The sequence below is a fragment of the Rhincodon typus genome, chromosome 26 (genome assembly GCF_021869965.1).
Source record: "Rhincodon typus isolate 14 chromosome 26, sRhiTyp1.1, whole genome shotgun sequence".
Classification (NCBI taxonomy): Eukaryota; Metazoa; Chordata; class Chondrichthyes; order Orectolobiformes; family Rhincodontidae; genus Rhincodon; species Rhincodon typus.
This window is the reverse complement of record NC_063357.1, coordinates 30,596,007-30,617,289: the sequence shown is the minus strand read 5'-3', so window position 1 is coordinate 30,617,289 and position 21,283 is coordinate 30,596,007. Positions and strand designations below refer to the sequence as shown.

The window sequence follows — 21,283 nt, the reverse complement described above, 5'->3', positions numbered from 1 at the left end:
TGTGATCACTGTAATCACTTCCTGGAGCGGACTGTCCACTACCTTCATAGCTGCCATGACTCATACATTCTTGTGTACCTGGTGCATTCGAGGTTCAAGGCCCTGACAAGGCCCACTGATACTGTGGCTCATAACAACATGCGCAACCACCATGACTGATATTTCATATGTCTTTCACTGAGGCTCATGGAATGACAACTCTCACCACAGCATGCATTATATCCCCATATTGTTCTGACCCACCTCATCCTCCAAACTAATAATCCTTCCTCCCCTCTGTTCATTCTATTCACTGGGATATAGCACCTCTCCTGCTCCCACATCACCACGATCTGCCGTTCCATTTCCTTTCATCATACTTGTCCCTACCTTTGATTTGTTGCAGGAAATATTAGCCCACAACTGGTGGAATAGCAGACATCAGACTACCTCCTCCTTATGAGAAACAAATATTCAATTTAGCCTGAGAAGAACACAACTGTTCCTGCAGAACTGGGGAAACTTGTAACCTTAATAGCCACTTGGATGGTACTGCCACCCAGTTTTCTGTCTGCAAGTCCTGATCCTGCAGATGACACAGTTTGATGTTGATGGCCTGGGACTTCCCTAATCAATGTCTGAGCTGTTTTCAGACAGTTGAAGAAAATGACAATGAGGCATGTAGATGCTGGGTTTCATTCTTCTCAGCCTCCTTGGTGGATCTTTCCCTGCTGCTTTTCCCTCTGGAGGTTGTGTGGCAGCTGCTGGAGGTTGTTGTTCTTCTTGGTCTTGCTGACCAAGTAATAATCACTGTCTCCATGTATATAGTCTTCGTAGTTGCATTAAGGCTAGCAGCACTCCAGCCACAGTGATCTCCATGTGAGATGCGTGAGCAGATAATCTGTGGGGAGTGTCAGAAAGATAACACAATTTTATTGAAGGGATTTAGGAGTTCTCACATCCATCAAAATGAAGTCACATGTTATGCCCTCACACTGTGTGGCATGGAGAGTTCCTAAGATCATCACTGTCATTCCTCAAGAAGAAGCTTTGAAGTATGTCACATTATTCAAATGTACAAATGTACATTGCACAACCTGTTTTCATGCTACTTTGGGGCCGTAGAATTCTGCCAGCATGTAATGATGCAGTCCCACACCACCATCTGATCTCCCCCACTCCCGCAACCAAAGAAAAGGCTCTCTTCCACATGACAAACTTATGGCCCAGTGTGAATGGGGTAGCTACAAAGTGTTGACTTCCAATACTAGCTATGGAATGTGTCTGTGAAATAAAAGGCCCAGATGCATTTGTGCCACTTTTTAAAATGCCTTTGTCTGATTACGTTGGCTTATTTGACAGTAACAAGGAGGAAATTAGTACACACAATGTAATGGTTACAATTGCCTGTGACGACAATTTTCATGTGTTTTTCAACTAAGAAAGACCTGCCAATGAAATGAAAATTGAACCATATGACTGACATAGCTGGATCAATAGAGGCATGATTACTTCAATTGATTCTAGCAGGGACATAAATTCCAGAAATTTTACTCTGCCCCCAAAGGAAAAAACAGTAACATACTCAACCTACTCTGCATGTTGTATCAGCCATTTTGTGTAGTTATTGCACAGTTGACTTTTGATCCAACACAGCAAGATTCCAACTTTGTTTGTGTGCATGACTTGCAGACTCTGCCTGTGATGCATAAATTTCTCACCAACCTTTATGTTCCCTTTTAAATTGCTGTCCTTGTGGACCATATGGCCTTTTAATCGTATCCCTGTTTCTGTTACTATTATTTATTCATGTCATCAATGTCCCAACATTGCCTCTAGCACTTATGACTTTGGAAATTTCCATGTCATTGTTGGCCCTATACCCTCCCCATGTACCACAGTTGCCATGACCTGTGTGAACTCCACCTCCAGGGCTCTCAGTCCTCTCTCATTCACTGTGAGCCCTTACCCTACTATCCCCAATTGTCCCCGATCACCATTCCCTCAGTGACCTAGCACAATGGAGCCAATCCTCAGACTTGAGTTGCTCACTGCCTATGGCCTGCTCTTTGACCATTAGTGAAAAAATCCCCAAGACTGACCATGACCCACCCTCTGGTCTGACTTGGCAAGACTGCCCCGACTGACTGCAGTCCACCTCCCGGACTGATGTCTCCCCACCTATTATCCCAGACTGGTTTCACCTGACCTGCAGGATAGACCGTGGACTGGAGTTGAACACTGCAGTTATTAGTGAACAGGCTCACTTCTGACTTTCTGATGTAGGGAAGATTATTGAAGAAGCAACCGATAATAGCTGGCCTGAGATATTGTCCAGAGGAACTGCTGCAGAGATATATTGGAATAGATATAATTCTTCTCAATTTACAGTATGGCAGATATGACTGCAGTCACTGGAAAGTCTCCATTCACCTCTTTCGCCCAATCTTCACACACTTTCTCCTAATATCTTCCAATCCAAGCATGGGAAGTATATTCCCTATCCATTTCCCTTCTCGTACATCACTGCACAAGATGTCAAACACTTGTTTGAACTTAATGTATTGTATTCAAACCACACCGAAATGCAGATTATGACATCTTCTCAAACACCCATATTTGCTCAATATGTGCTGCTTTCAATTCCTGCCGCACTCTTAATCTGACCTCTTTATTTTCTTCAAGTAATTAAATGTAGCTGAATGCATGCTCAAGCAAGGTACTTTATATTTCTATTTATTCTTGAAATGAGATTCCTGTGACATACCCCAACATTACCACAACCGTCTTTTTCCACATCAATAACATCATCCCACTTCCAGCCTTACCTTGCCTATTGTTGTAAAAACTCATTACATCCTTTGTTAAATTGAGTCTTCATTATTTTAAAGTACTCCTAACTGGCATCCAACATTCTACCTTCCATAAACTTGAGGTCATGTGAAAACTCTGCTGCGCAGATCTTTAATTGCACCAAATCCCATTCAGTCATCATCCATGTGTGAGCAGACTTTGAATGCCTTCTAGTTAAGCAATATCACAGCTTTAAAGTTTTCATTCTTCTTTTTAACTCCCTCCATGGTCTCACCCCATTCTTTCTCAGTTACCTCCTCCATGCCCACAAACCTCTGAGATATCTGCATTCTTCTAATTCCAGCTTTTTGGGAATTCCCAATTTTATTCTCTGTACTTTGGCAGTTGAGCTATCTGTAGCCAAAAAGGTCTGTGTTTTGCAATTCTCTCTTGAAATTTGTCTATCTCTCTTTCCATCTTTAAGATACTTCCTCATATAAGACTCTTTGACCAAGTTTTGTCTATCCATAATATCTCCTTTGGTAGCTTGGTATCAATTTTTGCGTTATAAATCTCCCATGATACTTCTTAGGATCTGTTATTCCTTCAAAGGTACTAAATAAAGCTGTTGTCCTTCAGCACTTTGCAGGTGTTTGGCCTTTGTGTTGAATGTTACGATATTGTGCAGATTCTTTTTGGCAGGAAATGTTCATATGGAATGTGGGTGCTTGAGCCTAGTAACGCCTAAGGATCAAATAGCATGTAATACCCACAGGTTCCAGCTTTAATATATGGGTTTCTGTGTAATACTGTTGCACTTTGAAGGATGCTACTTTGCTTTAAATTGAAACCTCTTCCTCACGGATAAAAACAGTTATGTCATTTATTACAGGTGTGGTCACAGTCATTTCCATCTCCATTGTTATTTTGTGCACAATGTAAGGAAACAGCAATTGCTCCTCAAGCAATGAGTTTCAGGATCAGCCTCTTAACATTGATGAACCCTCAAAATGTAAATGTTCCTTTCCTGATAGCCCTTCCCATCAACCCCATAGATTTTGAGCTTTAAGCCCCCACCCAACATTTATCTAAATCTTCATTTAGCCGCTTTAACACCCAGCCATATTCAAATAAACATGCCAGATTTAGTAGCAGCAAGGTGCTACTTGCTGTTGGCGGCCAACCCCCTCTGCATTATCCCTTTCTCTTCAATGCCCTGTCTCTTACTCCTATTTTTTATTGAGTTGTCCATTTCACACATGTAATTCCCTCCACATTCCAGTTAAAGTGGCAGACAACAGGCGAGCAGAACATAGATGCTCTGCGAAGCAGTCACCCAGTCTACGCTTTGTTTCCTCAAGGTAGAGGAGACCACATTGTGAGCAGCGAATGCAGCAGACTAGATTCTGGGAAGTGCAGGTGAAGTGTTGCTTCACCTGGAAAGAATGTTTGGGCCCTTGGATAGTGGGGAGGAAGGAGGTAAATGGGCAGGTGTTGCACCTTTGCTGGTTGCAAGGGAAGGTGCCATGGGGGGTGTTGGGGGTGAAGGAAGAGTAGACCAGGGTATCCCAGAGGGAATGGTCCCTGTGGAAGGCAGACAAGGGAGGGGAGGGGAATATGTGTCTGGTGGTGACATCTCGCTGGAGGTGGCGGAAATGGCATCTGATGATCTCCTGGATGTGGACGCTGCTGGGATGGTAGGTAAGGACAAGGGGAACACTATCGCTGTTGTGGGAGGGAAGAGAAGGGGTGAGGGCGGAAGTGCAGGATATGGATCAGACCCGGTTGAGGGTCCTGTCGACAACAGTAATGGGGAATCCTCGGTTGAGGAAGAAGGTGGACATTTTGGAGGCTCCCTTGTCGAAGTTGGCATCATCTGAACATATGCGATGGAGACAGGGGAACTGAGGGAATGAGATGGAGTCTTTACAGGAAAGTGTTTACAGTGTTCCAGCAAAAGCTCAACGCAAGCTAGAAGAAGAACACCTCATTTAACGCGTGGGGATCCTACAGCCCTCCGGACTCAACATTGAGTTCAATAATTTTAGGGCCTAAACTCTCCCATGTCCTAGCCCCTTACCCCACACTCTAGGCCTTGTTATCACATAGCCTTCCATTACACATACCTATTGTCAGTCACTAACAGTCCCCATTAACAACTATTCGTTCTCCTAGCCAGATCGTTATCAACTCTTTTGTCTATTCAATTGCTCTTCTCTCTATCCTATCGTTTACTCCCTACCCCATCCCCTCCCTATTTTCTGCATATAAACCGATGTTTTCCCAGCTACCATCAGTTCTGATGAAGGGTTACCGGACGAGAAAAGGTTAACTCTGATCGTTTCTTCACAGATGCTGCCAGACCTGCTGAGCTTTTCCAGCAACTTCTGTTTTTGTTCCTGATTTACAGCATCCATAGTTCTTTCAGTTTTTAAGACCTGGAGAATATCTGGTATGGGTTGAAAATGGCCATCTCTAACAAGAGAGAATCTGATCACCATCCATTTAATGTCAACGGCATCACCATCACTGAGCACCCCTTTATCAACATTCTGGGGGTTACCATTGACCAGAAATTGAACTAGATTAGCTGACTATGGAGTAGCCACATTGACACTGTGGTTATAAGAGCAGGTCAGAAGCTTCAAATTTTACATTGAATAACTTACCTTCTAACTCCCCAAACCATGTCCATCCAACAACTCTCAAGAAGCTTGACGTTATCCCAGGACAAATCTTGCTTCATTGACATCACATTAACAACCATTCACTCACTCCACCATCAATGGTCAGAGACAGCAATGTGCAGTAGTGTGCACCAACTACAAATGCACTGCAGAAGTTCACCAAGGCTCCCCAGTCAGCAACTTCCAGACCCATGACCACTGTCATCTAAAAGGACAAGGGCAGCAGATACATGAGAATGCCATGACCGAAAAGTTCCTCTCAAAGCCATTCATGGAAGACTAATTGATATTCTTTCAGTTTCTCTGTGTCAATATTCTAGAACTCTCTCCCTAACAGCACGGTGGGTCTACTTACATGAAATGATCTGCAGTGGTTCAAGAAGGCAGCTCCTCACTATCTTCTCAAGACATGTTAGGGAAGGACAAAAGTGCTGGTTCAGCCAGTGATGCCCACTTATCATTAATAATTAATAAAAAGTGGGTCTCCATTCTGGTCACCCTGGTATAGGAAGGATGTTATTAAACTGGAAAGGGGTCAAAAAATTAGTTCCAAAGATGTTACTAGGCTTTTAGGTTTGAGTTATAAGGAGAGGCTAGATGGGCCGGGACATTTTTCCCTGAAATGTAGGAGGCTGAGGGGTGACCTTATAGAGGATTATAAAATCATGGGGGTATATGGATAAGGTGAATAACCAAGGTCTTTTCCCCAGGGTAGGGGAGTCCAAAACTAGCAGGCATAGGTTTAAGGGAAAGCGGAAAGATTTAAAAGGGGCCTGAGGGGCAACTTTTTCCCACAGAGGGTAGTGTGTATATGGAATGAGCTGCCAGAGGAAGTGGTAGAGGTGGGTTCAATTACAACATTTAAAAGACATTTGGACAGGTACATGGCTAAGAAAGGTTTAGCGGGACAAGGGCCAAACACAGACAAATGGCACTAGATCAGTGTAGGATACCTGATCGGTTTGGATTACTTGGGCTGAAGGGCCTGTTTATGTGTTGTATGACTGACTCATGAGCAAGGTGAGCTTCAAAAGGGCATTGGAAGTCAGGGAAAAAAAAGCTAAAGAATTGGAAAGAGTCAGATTAGGGGAAAAATGAAGAAGAAATCTTTGTATTGGTATGTCTAGATGTACAAAGAGAAGGAAGGGATGTGGCAGAGGTTGTTGGATGGATGGTTTTAGTGTTGGCGACAAAGAAGTCCATGATTATGTTGCCGTATTCACACATGTCAACACCCAGTTGATACTTTCTGTAGAGCGATATCATTTCAATTGAATCACTGGAAGCCTCACTTTATATGAGCAGCATGGTAGGGAGGATGATATAACCTTGGCAGAGATGGTGTGACAGTGGAAATGATGTGGACTTGTAACCACAAGGTCCAGTCTAATGACCTTAGCACATGGGTTCAAATCCCATCATGGCAGCTTATATTCAATTAATAAATCTGGAATATAAAACTAGTTTTGATAATGGTGACTATGACAGCTATCATTGATTATGGTTTAAAACCCATCTGATAGATGAATGTCCTTTAGGGAAAGAAATCTGTACTTTCTTGATTGAGCCAACATGTGATTCCAGACCCATAAAAATGTGTTTGACTCTTAAGTGCCTTCTGTAATGGCCTTCCAAACCTGTCAGTTGTATGTAATGTCCACAAAATCTGATAAAAGGAATTAATCCAATTGGCATTAACCAAGGCACTGGAAAGGACAAAAGTGCAAACACTCAACTGTACAAATGTGTACTTATTAACATCTGGGGTCTTGTGGCTGAATTGTGACTAGACAGCAGCAGTCAGTCATACTCATGGAATTATACTTTATGGATAATATCCCAGACACTACCATCACCAATCCTCGTTATTTCTTATTTCACCAGCAGGACAGACTTACCAGAGCTAGCAGCGTAGTGTGTATAGTGGGGAAGGAGTTGTTCTGGGCATTTTCAACATAATTTTGGACATCATGAAGTTTTGTGGCTTCAGTTCAAACATCAATAAGGAAACCTTTTACTGGTTACCGCTTATTGCTCCTTACCCCTCAGTTTATGAATCTGTTTCTTTCATTTTGAACATGTATTGAGGATGGCAAAGGCACAGAATGTAATCTTGGTGGTGGACTTTAATATCCATCACCAGTGGGTTACCATTGACCAAATTCTGAACTGGACCAACCATATCAATACTGTGGCTTCAAGAGCCACCCCAAATCTGGGAATTCTGCACTAAGTAATTCACATTCTGAATTGTCACAGCATAACCACCATCTACAAGGCACAAGTCAGGAGTGCATTGGAATACTTTTCATTTGACTGGATAAATGTAGCTCCAACAACAATTAGAAGTTTGATATTGTCCAGGTCAAAGCAGCCCATTGCCTGGCACCCGAACCAACTCCTTCACCATTCACTTCCTCCACGACCAACATGAACTAGTAGAAATGCACATCATCCACAAGATGCAATGCAACATGTCATCAGGATTGCACCTTCCAAATCTGTGACCTCCACCACCTAGAAGGATAAGGAACATCACCACCTGCAAGTTCCACTTCAAGCCACACACCATCCTGACTTTGAGCTATACTGTCAGTCCTTCACTGCTAGGCCAAAGTCCTGAAACTCTCTCCATAATAGTACTATGGGTGTACTTAAACTACATGGATTAAAGCACTCAAGAAGGCCACTCACCACCACCACCTTCTCAAGAGTAATTAGAATGGCAACAAATGCTGACTGATTCAGTAACACCTACATTTTGGGATTGAAAAGATTGATTGAAATACAGACTGAATTACTGTGATTGGTGTTAGAATGCTAATATGTCACAGAAAACATGATAGAGCTACATAAAACATTAGTTCAGACTCAGCTAACAATGAGTAGACAGGATTTGTTTATAGCACTTTATAAGAGATACAGATTAATACAGAATCAACAGCAACCTTTAAATTGATATTGCATAAATATCTGAAGAAGAAAATATTGTATCATTAAATGAATGAAGCAATGAGTCTAATTTAACTTTTTTTAAAAAACAAGCAGGTACTGATTCGATGGACTGAGTGTCCTCCTTCTGTGCTATAGTATTCAATTATTCTACATGGGGCTAGACAGTTGTCAACTAATCGAAGTTAGCATCATTAGAAATGCATTAAGTAAACACAGTTGTTATGCAGGCTAGTTGTACTTAAAAGATTTCTTCAGTTTGAGTTGTTGTTGTGTTATTAAGATTTCAGTGACTATAGTTAAATAACACGAGAACTGTTGGAACTGCACTATACATCTATCAAATCTGTGAAGAAATGATAGGTAAACAATGTTTTGGATTGTGAAAATAGATTCAAATTGTTTTTTTGTCCCGTACAGAATTTAAGCACAGAAGGCCATATTTGTAAATTAAACACAACAAAACTGAAGTGGGAAATACAGGAGAAAAATATTTTGAAAAGTGAAGATGGCACTCAGTAGATAAAGAAATCTGCCACACTCTGTTAACTCAACATTAATACAGATACACAGCTCTTTCTTGAGACTTTTCCTTATCTGGTTAATGTTTTATAACTTCGGGCTGCATTGCATCAAGCACTTTAAGGAATTCACAGCACTTTAGGACAAAGGTCACTGACCTCCTCTACCCTGTTCGCATAAATGTCACTATCTTCTCCAATACCTCACATTCTATCTCTGTTACTGTAACCACCAACCACCAAGGCTCGTGCTTTACTATTATCTTTAATCCCTGCAATATTTTCCCTCACTTGCTGTGACCCACCCCAACCCCAGACTTCACTAATTCTGCATACCCTCAATACTGCCAACCCCCTCACTTGGGAAACTCCCACCTGGACCAAAAGTAATAGCTGTGCCAACCACTTTCACCTCTCTAAATACCTGCCTCTCACTTATTCCACAAGGAAAGCAGACCAAAATAGTGCAGAATGACTCAAGGAAGGTTATGGGCTGCCCAACATTCAGCTGTTCCCAATAAAAACTGTAAGAACTACGGATGCTAGAAATCAGAAACACAAATAGAAATTGTTGGAAGAGCTCCGCAGGTTTGGCAGCATCACTGGAGTGAAATCCAAACTGCTGTTCCAGCAATTCTGTTTTAGATTCAGCTCTTCACTCCTTATTTGGAGAGTATCCTGACTGTGATCACCTGAAGCGGCTGACACATCATTTCTAAGCACCTACACTGGAATCAAACTTGACTTGACTTTCTGTGCCGGATCCCCTAAGCAAAGGTTATCCCACTTGACTTGACTGCTGCTTATAACCACCAGTTTCCTTACTTTGTGTATACACCAAGCAACAAAGCAAGATACAAGTAACATGAGCCTAGTATGTCTGGGGCCAAATACAAGAAGGCAATGCAGGGATGCTGTGAGCATCCAGGCAAACTCAGAATGATTATGCTTTTTGAGAATAAGCACAGCCCAGAGACACAACCTGGTCCAGTCCATCAGCTGGTGCCCCACTGCAGAATTATAATGAAACTTGCTGGTGCACTATGAGGTGCAGCATTGAAGTGCAAAAGAATCCTGGACGTAGGTCAGAGATGTGGCATGAGGATTGTCAACATCTGGCAATTTTCAGACACCAAAGCCCTTGGATAAGACAGTGTGTGTGGCCAGGGCGCGACAATGTTGGTGCTCAGTGTAAAACATTGAGGTCATTCAGAGCTAGTGGCTGGCTAAAATCATCAGGTACCTACTCTGGTTTCCAGTCCAGGATCCAGATTTTCACTAAAGTCTAATCAGATCCTTTTAAGCCATGTGCTATTTGAACACCAAGTTCAATGAAATCCATATTCAGACATGAAGATAATAAAAGTGGAAAATAAATTCTGGATTATTTTCACTTTCACTTCTGGGGCAGAGTATGTACCTGAAACATAGCTGTGTTTTCAGTGCTCCAGTGTATTACCATCATTACCTGTTTTGCTTTCAGTTTTTCAATATTTGCACCTCTTGCTAATTTTACTGTTCGCTATGATGGTAGATGAACACATAACACACCCCATGACAATACTCTATATCTACTGAAACTAAATTTCTTCATAATTTGTTCATGCATAGTATGCATTAGTGGCAAAGCCAGCATTTATTTCCTATCTCTAATTAGCTTTGTGAGTACGATGGTGAGCTATTCTTGTGTACCGTTGCAGTCCATGTGGTGTAGGCACATTGAGTCTTTTAAGAAGAAAGTTGCAGATTTTTGACCCAGTGACAGTGAAAGTATGGAATTATATTTTCATGTCCAGCTGGTATGCAGTTTGGAGGGGATTTTGCAGGTGATGGGTTCCAATGTTTCTGCTGTTTTCTGTCATCTAAAGGGTAGTAGTTGTGAATTTTAGATGGTGTTGTCTAAGGAGCTTTGATGACTTGTTACAGTATCTTGTATATGGCACACAACACTGCCCCTGTGCTTAGGTTTTGGACGGGGTGAACTTTTAAAGTGGTAGATGGCATGCTGATCAGGTGGGCTGCTTTTCCCTGGATAGAGTTGAGCTGCTTGAGCATAGTCAGAGCTGCACTCATCAAAGCAAGTGGATAGCATTCCACCACACTCATAATTTGTGCCTTTGTTTGAATAGGCTTTGGGAAGTCAGGAAGTGAGCTACTCCCAGCAAAAATTTGAACCTTTAACCTGCTCTTACAGTCAAAATATTTATATGACCAATTTCTGGTAAATGGTACAGTGATGATGGCAGAAGACAGAACAATTATAATAATTTTTCTGTTGTTGGTGATAGTCATTCTCTCTGGCACTTGTGTGATGTGAATTTTGTTTGTCATGCACCATTCCCAAGCCTGGATGTCATTCTGGTTTTTGCTGCATGTGCTGAGGTGTCAAGGCTATTATCTGCTCTTATTACTGAACAACAGAATGGAGAGACACTTAATCTTATCCTTTCAAGCTTCATTGGAAAGTGATTATTAACTTCTAGTGAAATCTCTAATTTCTGCAGATTCATATATGGTACTAAATACTGTGCAATGAACAGCTTCACTTCTGATCTCATTATAGTGGAACAGTCATTCATAAAATAGCTGAAGATGGTTGGGCCAGGATATTACTGAGGACTTACTGTAGTAATGCCTCAGGTTGAGGTCTCTAACAAAAACAATAAACTTCGTGTTGAATATGATCCCAACAAGTGGAAGGTCTTCCCATTGACTTCTGGATAGCTAGGTCTCATCAATATCACACTTTTAGTCAAATATTGCCTTGACGTCAAGGAAAGTCATTTTTAACTTATCAATTTATTTTGAATAGATTAGTGCCTCCAGTAGGTAAATGAGTGAATCATATGAATCCAATAATTGTTCATCTACTATTCCTGATAATTTTTTATCCTTATTATGTTATTCCATAAAATAAGCTGAAGATACTCTCTTGGATGTTCTTTCCTGTTTAATTACTGTGAACATGACAACAATAAATTAAGTTTACAAAGAAAAAGGTAATTTTGATCAGAAATTGAATGAGGGAAATTAAATGACAACTTTGTTTCAAAGTTAATGTGACGTTTTATTTTTGTATTTCATTGATTTCTGCTAATACCAGTAAAGATTCAGAGTCACTTAATCCTGTCCTTTCAGGCTTCAACAGCTTGGTGGCGATCAACTTCTTGTGATATCTCACAAAGGTCTTTTGTTTAGATTAGTACTTGCAGAAAAATTCACCATTTCAAAAGAGAAGGTCAAGATTAATATTTAGTATTGAAGACAACTGGATTTATGATATTTTCATGATATCTTGTGAGGATATAGTTTAACATTGTATGGATGTTACTATTAGATTATCAACTGCTGCCAAACATGATCAAATCTGCTCATCATTTTGCTGCACTACATGGCTTATTTTATCTATCAGATAGAAATATATATTTATCGTATAACTTACTCTTTCAGAATTGGATTCTGGTCCATCCTCAACAAATACTATAGGATGGAGAGATGTATTGTGACACAGCTTGCGCATCTCTCCTTCTGGTGGGCACTGTTCAGACGGAACTGATTCTGGAACAATGCTCATAGTGGTTGTATTTTCAGATGGCTGTGTGGTAGATGAGTGCACACTATCAGCTGCTGAAGGCAGCGCACAGGTAAGTCGCTGGTCTCCTGCTACCACGAATGACTTAATCTCTGAGACTGTAGAAGTGAGAGATTCAATTTCCATAGACTGAACGTTGGCTGCTGCATTGTCTGTATATGTTGGAGTGCTGGGGGCCTGATGAGTGCCCTGCGATTGTTGAATTTGTGTTGGATTCTCTACAGTATCCATTTTCACCAACTGAAGTTTTGGAGATGCCCTTAATTCATCCACTATCTGAAAGACAGTTTCCAAGTTAACTTCAGACTTTTTGGATTCATCTGTAGCAGTGCAGTGCCAGGCTGCTGCATTGCTGTGTAGAACATCAACAGGGTATGAAGACTGCATGGCAGCATTCTGAAGAGTAAAAAGTTGAAATTTCTAAGTCTGAATGCAATATAAATTTGGTACGAAAAATACTGTTTCCATATTCCTTTAAAATAAACTGAGAAATTTCTCACCAACTAGGTTTGTACATATTTCTCTGATATACAAATAGTCATTTGGTAGAAAAGAACTTGCTATTGCTGAAAAATGACAAATTTTGTTGAAGCTTTTCATCTTGCACTCATGAGAATAATTCAAAAGGTTACTAATTTAAGGGTAAAATAAGTATTTATGTAGAATGAGAGGAAGGTGGTGACTGGTTGGCAAGTGGATTGTAATTGGTAGAGGTGTTGCCATGGTGATTGTACCCATGCTTGTTGATTGAGAATTAGCTACCAGGCTTTTAAAATTTAAACCAGGCAGGTTGATTCTGATTAGTTAAGGATTTACCCTCAGAATGGACAAGCAAATGTCTGTCACCCATTTTGTCACTTCACCTTATGAAGGAGCAGTACTTTGAAAGCTGGTGTTTTCAAATAAACCCGTTGGACTATTATCTGGTGTTGTGTGCCTTCTGACCTATTTTGGTGAGTTGGAACACGTGCACTGCATGTATGTTTTTTCTATCTGCACAGAATAGGGTCCTGTGTATTAATATGTGTAGTTTCCAGTGCATGTTTGTGAGCCACACTGCAATTTAATTGAAAATCCTAAGTTTGTTGTCACTGTAATTCTTTGTACACCCAAAACATACATTTGCCTTTCCCACACATACATATGTGCATGTTTCCTCTGCATATTTTGACTTCCTGTTGTCACACTTTTGTGGCTTATATTGACATTTTGCACTTGCCAACCAATGGCAATCTCCTCTCTTGCAATACAAATGTTGTTTTGTTTTCCATTGAATGGTGTTCTTGTGCGTTGTCCTCTGTAAGCTGAAAGCTGAAAAGCCTCCACAAATGTGTTTTTTCCAGGAATATATTTCTCTCCATAAATGGATATGATTAAAAACCTTACGCATGTGCACATTTCCAGTTTGCATAAGTTAACCTTCTGTTATACACTGTTGTCAAGTTTTATGTCAGTATTTTTGCATTACAAATGTCTCATCATTTCTACCAGGTTTTAACCATGTAAACTTGTTGTGCTGTAAATGATCAATAGGGCCACTTGGTTCCATCAAATGATGCAAAATACTTTCCAATTTTCTTTTAATTCTATTAACCCCTTGCCCAAATGATGTTTTTAACAAATTAGAATGAATGCATCCATTTAAACAACTTAATGTCTTTTAATGCCTTTGTTAGTGTTTTTACTTCAAGCTCTCCCCCCCCCACCCAAAACAAGATTTTATATTTCTGTTCAATGCTGTGAGATTTTGAGCTAAATCTGGGGACAGCATGTGTAATGTATTTAATTTCCTAGATTGGTATCAATACCATTCAATTATTTGTAATCATAATGTCTTCTAGTTTCAAACAGTTTCCACTAATTGTTCACAAAAAATACTTGAAGAAGAACAAGAGGACAATGTTGATCAGAGGCTCTCAGTAAGTGGTTTTTCAAATCCTCCTGTCAGTAAAAGGCACGTATTCAGAAAACTATGCTTGTGTGACATGCAGATGGAGTGCTGAATTGGGAATTTGATTCATGTGCTGAGTGTGATAAGTATTTTTTTAATTTAAGTATGGATTACAAGTCAGATTCTGACCATAGAATTAACAACTTTCAAATGAACTAACAATTCTGAAGTGAATTAAGTATATTTATTAAACAAGGGGTTGCCTTGTAATGGCAGTTGTCTAATAATCAGTTGAAAGTAGTTGGCCCAATTGCTGTTTATTACTGTAGCAGAAGCTAAACTAACCGGTGACTCATCAGAAACTTCATATATGAAATAGAGCTTTTATTTCATAAGTTCTGTTATGGGCACATGGTCAGGAGACCATGCCTGAGTGAGATGTAGACAGTGTGGAATTAGATATTTCATTCATGAGGAAATTTGGTGCACAGTGGTAAGAGGGGCCCAATCTTCGACCTTTTCTTTTAAGTATTCATGTCTTTATCTGTAAGCTAGGGAATTGCAAGTTTCTCTTGCATTACATTAATGTGTAAATTATTAAATCATTACCTAATTAAATAAATTTTATTAGGATGTATCAGTAATAGTAAAGTTTATTGCTCAGATCTAATTGTACTAGTAATGTTTTCAACAGGAAAAAGATTGACTGACTAATAAATAAAGGAATGTTTGGGCTGCTTCAACTACAGCAACTCTGATTCACATTGGGACTAATAATACAGGAAAAGCAAGAATGTAGTCCTATGGTCATAACTTAGGGAGCTAGATGGAAAATTAACAGATAGGACTTCAAAAGTAGTAATTTCCAAAATATTTCCACTGTCACCTGCAAGTGGGTACAGAAACAGGAAAATAAGACTGATGTATGCATGGCTAGGATTTTGTTGCAGGCAGGAAACTAGGTTTTAGGATATTGGGACTTGGGCAGATGGGACCTATACAGGGAGGATAGCTTGCATTTGAAACAGCTAGGATGGATTTCCTTTTGGAATGTTTAGCTAGTACTGTTGGGAGTATTTAAACTAGTTTGGCCAGGGGACCTGAGGGTGGATTCAGTTGGAACAAATTTAGGAATGAAAATGCAAAGCAGAAATTTTCGTGGAGTCTCAAAACAATGGAACCAAAGATTTGATTAAAACAATTGATAGTTTTCCAGGTATTTGCCTAATTGTGAGCAATGAAGCAAATTAAGCGGATACGGTGACAGTTCAGATAGAAAGTGACAGTATAGTATTAGTTTTTACAGAAACATAGTTTAAAGAAGAACAGGAGTGGAAGCTTAACATTTCTTCCAACAGGATTTTCAGAGAAGATAGAGGGTGAAGAAAGAAGGAGAAATTTTGGCCACAGTAACAGTTGTGAGGAGAATATGATATGTTCGAAGGTCATAAAATGAGGTCTTAAAGATTTAGCTAAGGAACAAAAAAAGGGGCAGTCACACTGGGGGGCATGGACTATACCTCCTAGGTCAGAGGGAGAGAGAAGAGCAAATGTACAAGCAAATTGCTGGACTGCAAACCAATAGGGCAGTAATAGAACAAGATATTTATTATCCCAATACTGAGATAGTTTCAGTGTGAAAGAAATTGAAGGAGCAGACTTTTTGACCTGATGTTGGGAGAACCTTTTTTGGCCAGTCAACAAAATAAGGTGCAGTTCTGGACTTCCTTTTAGGAAATGAAACTGGGCAGATGGAAGGAGTGGCAGCGGGTGGGCACTTTTGTGGCAGAGCTCATAATTCAGTTAGTTTTAACATGATTCAGGAAAAAGACAAATTTATAACTGGACTAAAGATTGGGGCAAAGCAACTCTACTAAAATGATAGTTTTAGCAAAAATAGACCAGTAACAGCTATTTGAATGTAAATTTGTGTCAGCACACTGAGAACCATTCACGTGAGAAATTCAAGGGGTTCAGAATAAACATGTTCCCACAAAAAGAAAAGCTGGGACAGCCAAATCTAGAGGACCTGGATGTAAATAGTCTTACAGGATAAGATAAATCAGAAAAGAAAAGCTGTTGTCTGACGTTGCAAACTCAGTGGCTTGAAACATACTTTCTTTTTGGCTAAATGACAGTTTTAGTGGGTATCATGGAGGATTTCTCTCCATAAAACCCTGTGAGATCACTTGTTACATCTTATCAAACTTGCCTCCTCCTTACTTGCTGTTTGCGAGATATCTGCCAAAAGACTTGCATTCCTGGCACCTGTGCTATCTTTAAAAAGCTACTACGTATTCAGAGCAATGATGGCACTTCAACGTTGCTTTTCACTAGCAATCTAATTGCAAAGCAGCCACAAAGGCATGTGACTCGTAGCTGGCACAGCTGACACTTCATTGCACAAAAACCTCCATTCTTTTATCCTAGTGACTATTTAACAACCAGACCACACAGTTTACTTGTCTTTAGCAACACCCCGTCTAACAATATCTCTAAGTTACTATTCTGTCTTTCATGGCCATTGGGTGCTTGCATCTTATTAGCCAGTAGGGGAAGATCACATACAGGTTTCCCACTGGACAATTCTAAAGATGAGTTTTTATTTACAGGCAACAAAAGTGAACACAAAGCAAATAGAAGCTGCAGGTTGTCCCCACAATGCAAATCAAATCCTAGCATAATTACTGACAACTATTTTACAGTCCAGAGTTGCCTGCAGAACCCAGCTCTTATCTGAAGAAATCTGGTTTTAAGTTAACTCCTGACTGCCTTGAAGTATCCTACTCAACTGTGCTCTGTCATGCAGAAGAAGAGCTTTCTCCTCCTCAATGTATTCGTGCTCCTTGGAAGATTGTTCCCATTCTGCAGTTCCTCAGAATTCAACATATTGCCTCATTGTCTACTTTCATTGTGCAGAGCATAGCACACTAGGATATTGTGGCACATTCCTCAGCTGAACCAAGCAGTTGAACAGCATCTGCAGCTCTATTGACTGCTCCACCACAGCCATGACTGAAACATAGGATGCATGATATCTGTACTCTGCATCAGTCAGAGGGTTGTGCAATCATGTGATCAGCTGTAGTTGCAGTAATTAGCCCTTGTCTCCTGATACCTAGCCTTCTAAGGATTCTAGACTCTCAAATGCCAGGTACAAGACAGTATTGTAGGATGTTGGGAACTTGCTTCTAGGAAGTGATATGCAGGTTTCTGAATCCCGCTGATGGGCTGCAGCACTTACCTTATCATGGGAAACAAAATGAACCAATGTGATCTTGCACAGATAGCATATGTGAATGCACAACTAAGTGATCCAGGCACCAGGGGAGGTTGGCCTCCCATTCTGGACTCAGGTCCCACTCTGTTTGTGTTGAGACAAATGGATCTTTTTCTGAAGAAGGGTCTAGGCCCGAAACGTCCGCTTTCCTGCTCCTCTGATGCTGCTTGGCCTGCTGTGTTCATCCAGCTCTACACCTTGTTATCTCAGATTCTCCAGCATCTGCAGTTCCTACTATCTCTTGATCCTGCCTGATACTGCTCAACCCCAGGATTGGACTTCGGGAGAAAATCTCAGGTCTTGTGGATGTGATGCATCCTGGGGAGCCCTGCAACTGCAACCTCTGCGTGAGCTCAGTGCTCTTCAACTTCCATGATGACAGGTTGGTGCTCTCGGGCTTGCTGTCAGACACATCGACCAATACCTCATTGGTGCTGGTTGTATGACTCTTGTTGGTAATGACCTACGCTGGGAAAATAAGGGGCAAAACTGGTTCTTGACTCTAGTCTGAAAAGAGCCAGTAGTGACATACCTTGCAGACGAGGGCTGCACACTCTCTTTTTGTAGTGTAATATGCAGCACCCAAATAACCAGGGCCATGTCTTTCATCTTCAGCCTCAGCTGAAACTGCTGTGCAGGCTGAACAACTTATACATTACAACAAGAAGTGCCTGCATTCCAACCCATTCCCATTCTAGCCCCACATAAAACTTATTCATTTAGTAAAGTCCATTGAAATACTTGCATCACTCATGAAGCAATCATCTCTGCAACCCACAACACCTTTGCAGGTGTCATAAGTAATCTCTCACTTTTGGCCAAATTGGCCTTTTTCAAGCCACTGTCACTAATGTCTGCATTTGCAAGGACCAATGTGATGGTAGAAGTCATGTTGACCAGAACTCAAGCCCTAAACATGTTCACAGTACATACATTGCAAATGGACAATGAAATGATTGCAAATTAAATGCAGCTGCATTATACAAGCACATGCTTTATGTATTTGCCCCTTCATTACATAAGGGTTCAACAGATGTGGAGTCTGCATTTTCACTCATGACACTGCCCCCACCCACTCTCTGCTTTTTCCCCAAACTTATTGTCGTCGCCATCATCCCTACAGTGTGGAAGCAGGCCATTCAGCCCATCAAGTCCACACTGACCCTCTGAGGAGCATCCCACCCAGACCCACCCCCTACCCTATCTTTGCATTTCCCCACCCTAGATACGATGGGAAATTTAACATAGCCAATCCACCTAACCTGCACATCTTTGGACTGTGGGAAGAAACCAGCACACCTGGAGGAAACCCGTGCTGGCTCGGGGAGAATTTTGAAACTCCAGACAATCACTAGAGGCTGGAATCCGGGTCCCTGGTGCTGTGAAGTAGCACCGCTAACCGCTGAGCCACCGTGCAGCTCACAGTTGATACAGATAGCAGCAGACTCCACATGGTTACCAGGTACTCACTGCAGAAGCCCAATGTCCCGTCTTACAGCGAACTACCCTGGCAGCCCATTCCGGTCATTCCCTCCCTCCGTTGTGCAGACCCACTACATTGTACTTGTCTCCAACATTTTTCTTTGCCCCTGAGTTTTGACTTTACACTTTACTAATGCTCACCATGGTCCTGTACAATCGTCTGTGTAGGTCACAGAAATGGTTCTATCCCGTAGCTTACCATTATCCTCCAGTATTTTCCCATACATTGCCCTTATATCTTGACTTACAACTTATCCTCTTCCCCAACTCAAAATCACCTCTGCTTTCCTTCCCTCAAAGCCTGATAGCCCAAATGTCTCTCAGTAATGGATTTCCCCCTTTTATCCCCACATGACCCAAAATGCATTCTTCCTACTGCACAACACAAGGACCCCAGGACTGTATTCACTCCAGACCTCTGACTGACTTTGACAAACATCCCCTAGACGTGACTGATGAGCCTCCTGTCTTTGTAGCACTGCCACTGACGATATGATTCCCCTGGCTGCTTGCCACGGCCCTACAGGACTGCCTACTCCCAGACTTCAGTCGAACGTATCTCCTGTGACTGGCCTGAACAGTAGACTGATCATCGTGTTTTTTTTTAAACCCTGGGTTCTGTGTGTACTGTGCCCATAACTGATGGTATCAGATCCCCTAACCATCAGCAACCCACACTTGACTAGTTTAAGCACCACTTCCTACTTGCATTCCAACATGATCGTGTGATTGGATAAACATGTAATGTGTTTGCTGTGTAGACAGCTGGCAGAGGCTGTCGATATTAGATTGATGTCTTGGTGCCCTCAACAGCAAGTTGTCCCCTCTCCAGACAGATTCCTACTGACTAGCATGACAAGCAGCCTGTCTGTTTCTTTGCACAAACGAGCATATCTGTACATCAATATTGATGGTCTTTAGACTTGGGCGAAAGCTTTAATCTATAATAGGCTTGGCATGGCATAACAAGACAAGTCAAGGCACTGACACTGAACATCTAGGTTAATCATTAGGTGCACCACTATTAAGAGAACAGGTGAGCAGATCTGAAATGCAGCTTAATCTAATCGGTGAGCTGGGAGCTTGACCCAGCAAACAAAGTGTCCGTGAAGCAACCTTCAAATGCAGTTTTCTGGTGCACCCTGCAATGTGCGTCTGTACTTCCTGCAAATGGATTGTTGAGATACCATCAGGATCCTGAAGGATTAGCAATTATTCAGTGCCAATGTCTACGGATGAGGTGTCTATTGATTGTATCCTGAGATCCTGACCAACATGGAGGCTCATCACAGCTAGATGTCCATTCTGTTTTCCACATCAGGAATACTCAGCATCTTGTTTGCTCGTGAGTGTTATGATAGGAAGTTCATTTTAATAAAGTTGTTAACAGGTAATGATGCTATTTAATAGGCAACTCACTGCTGCATAGTGAGAAACCTGCCCTGATGCCCAAGACTTCATTAAAAGTTGTAGAAAGTTGTTCCCAACATCAAGATCAGCCTCACTGAACTCCTTGCAGTTCCTGATATAGCCCATGTTGTTCAGACCCCTGTAAGATTCCATCCAATAGTGCAATATATAAAGTGGATGACTGAGTGAGGCACCTATTGAATAATTAGAAGTCAATTAATTAAACTTTGTTGGAAAAATTATTGGAATCAAATCTGATAAACAAGATAATCTGTCACATGTTAAAAGTTCTGTCATGGGATTTGGGTATTTCTGGCAAAGTCACTATTTGTTCTCCGCCCCTATTTGCCCTTGAAGCTAGGTGGCTTGGAGACCATTAAGAGTTCACACTGCTGTCGATCTGGTTTCATCTGGAAACCAGACCAGATAAGTATAGCAGATTTCTCTCTTTGGTTCGCTAATGTCCTACAATCAGAGATAATGTCATGGTCATTATTACTGATAGTAGCCTTATAATACAAATATTAACTGAATTTAAATTTCACTACTGCTATTGTGAGATATGGACCTAGCATCTGGATTACTAGTCCAGCAGCAATACAATGACATCAGCACCTCCCTTTAGAGGATTACATTAATCAAGGCTTGTCAGAATGATGAACTGCTGCAGTCCTTGAGGTGTTGGGACACCCACAA

General features: G+C 41.1%; 1 protein-coding gene across 1 annotated transcript in view; it reads right to left on the bottom strand.

The window, feature by feature from the left end:
• hsf5 (heat shock transcription factor family member 5) overlaps positions 1-21,283 on the bottom strand; it is a 106,724-nt gene that overhangs the window by 19,854 nt on the left and 65,587 nt on the right. Inside the window, exon 4 of the mRNA XM_048612376.1 lies at positions 12,375-12,920. Coding sequence (XP_048468333.1) covers positions 12,375-12,920 — 546 coding nt within the window. The remainder of the gene's footprint in view (positions 1-12,374; positions 12,921-21,283) is intronic.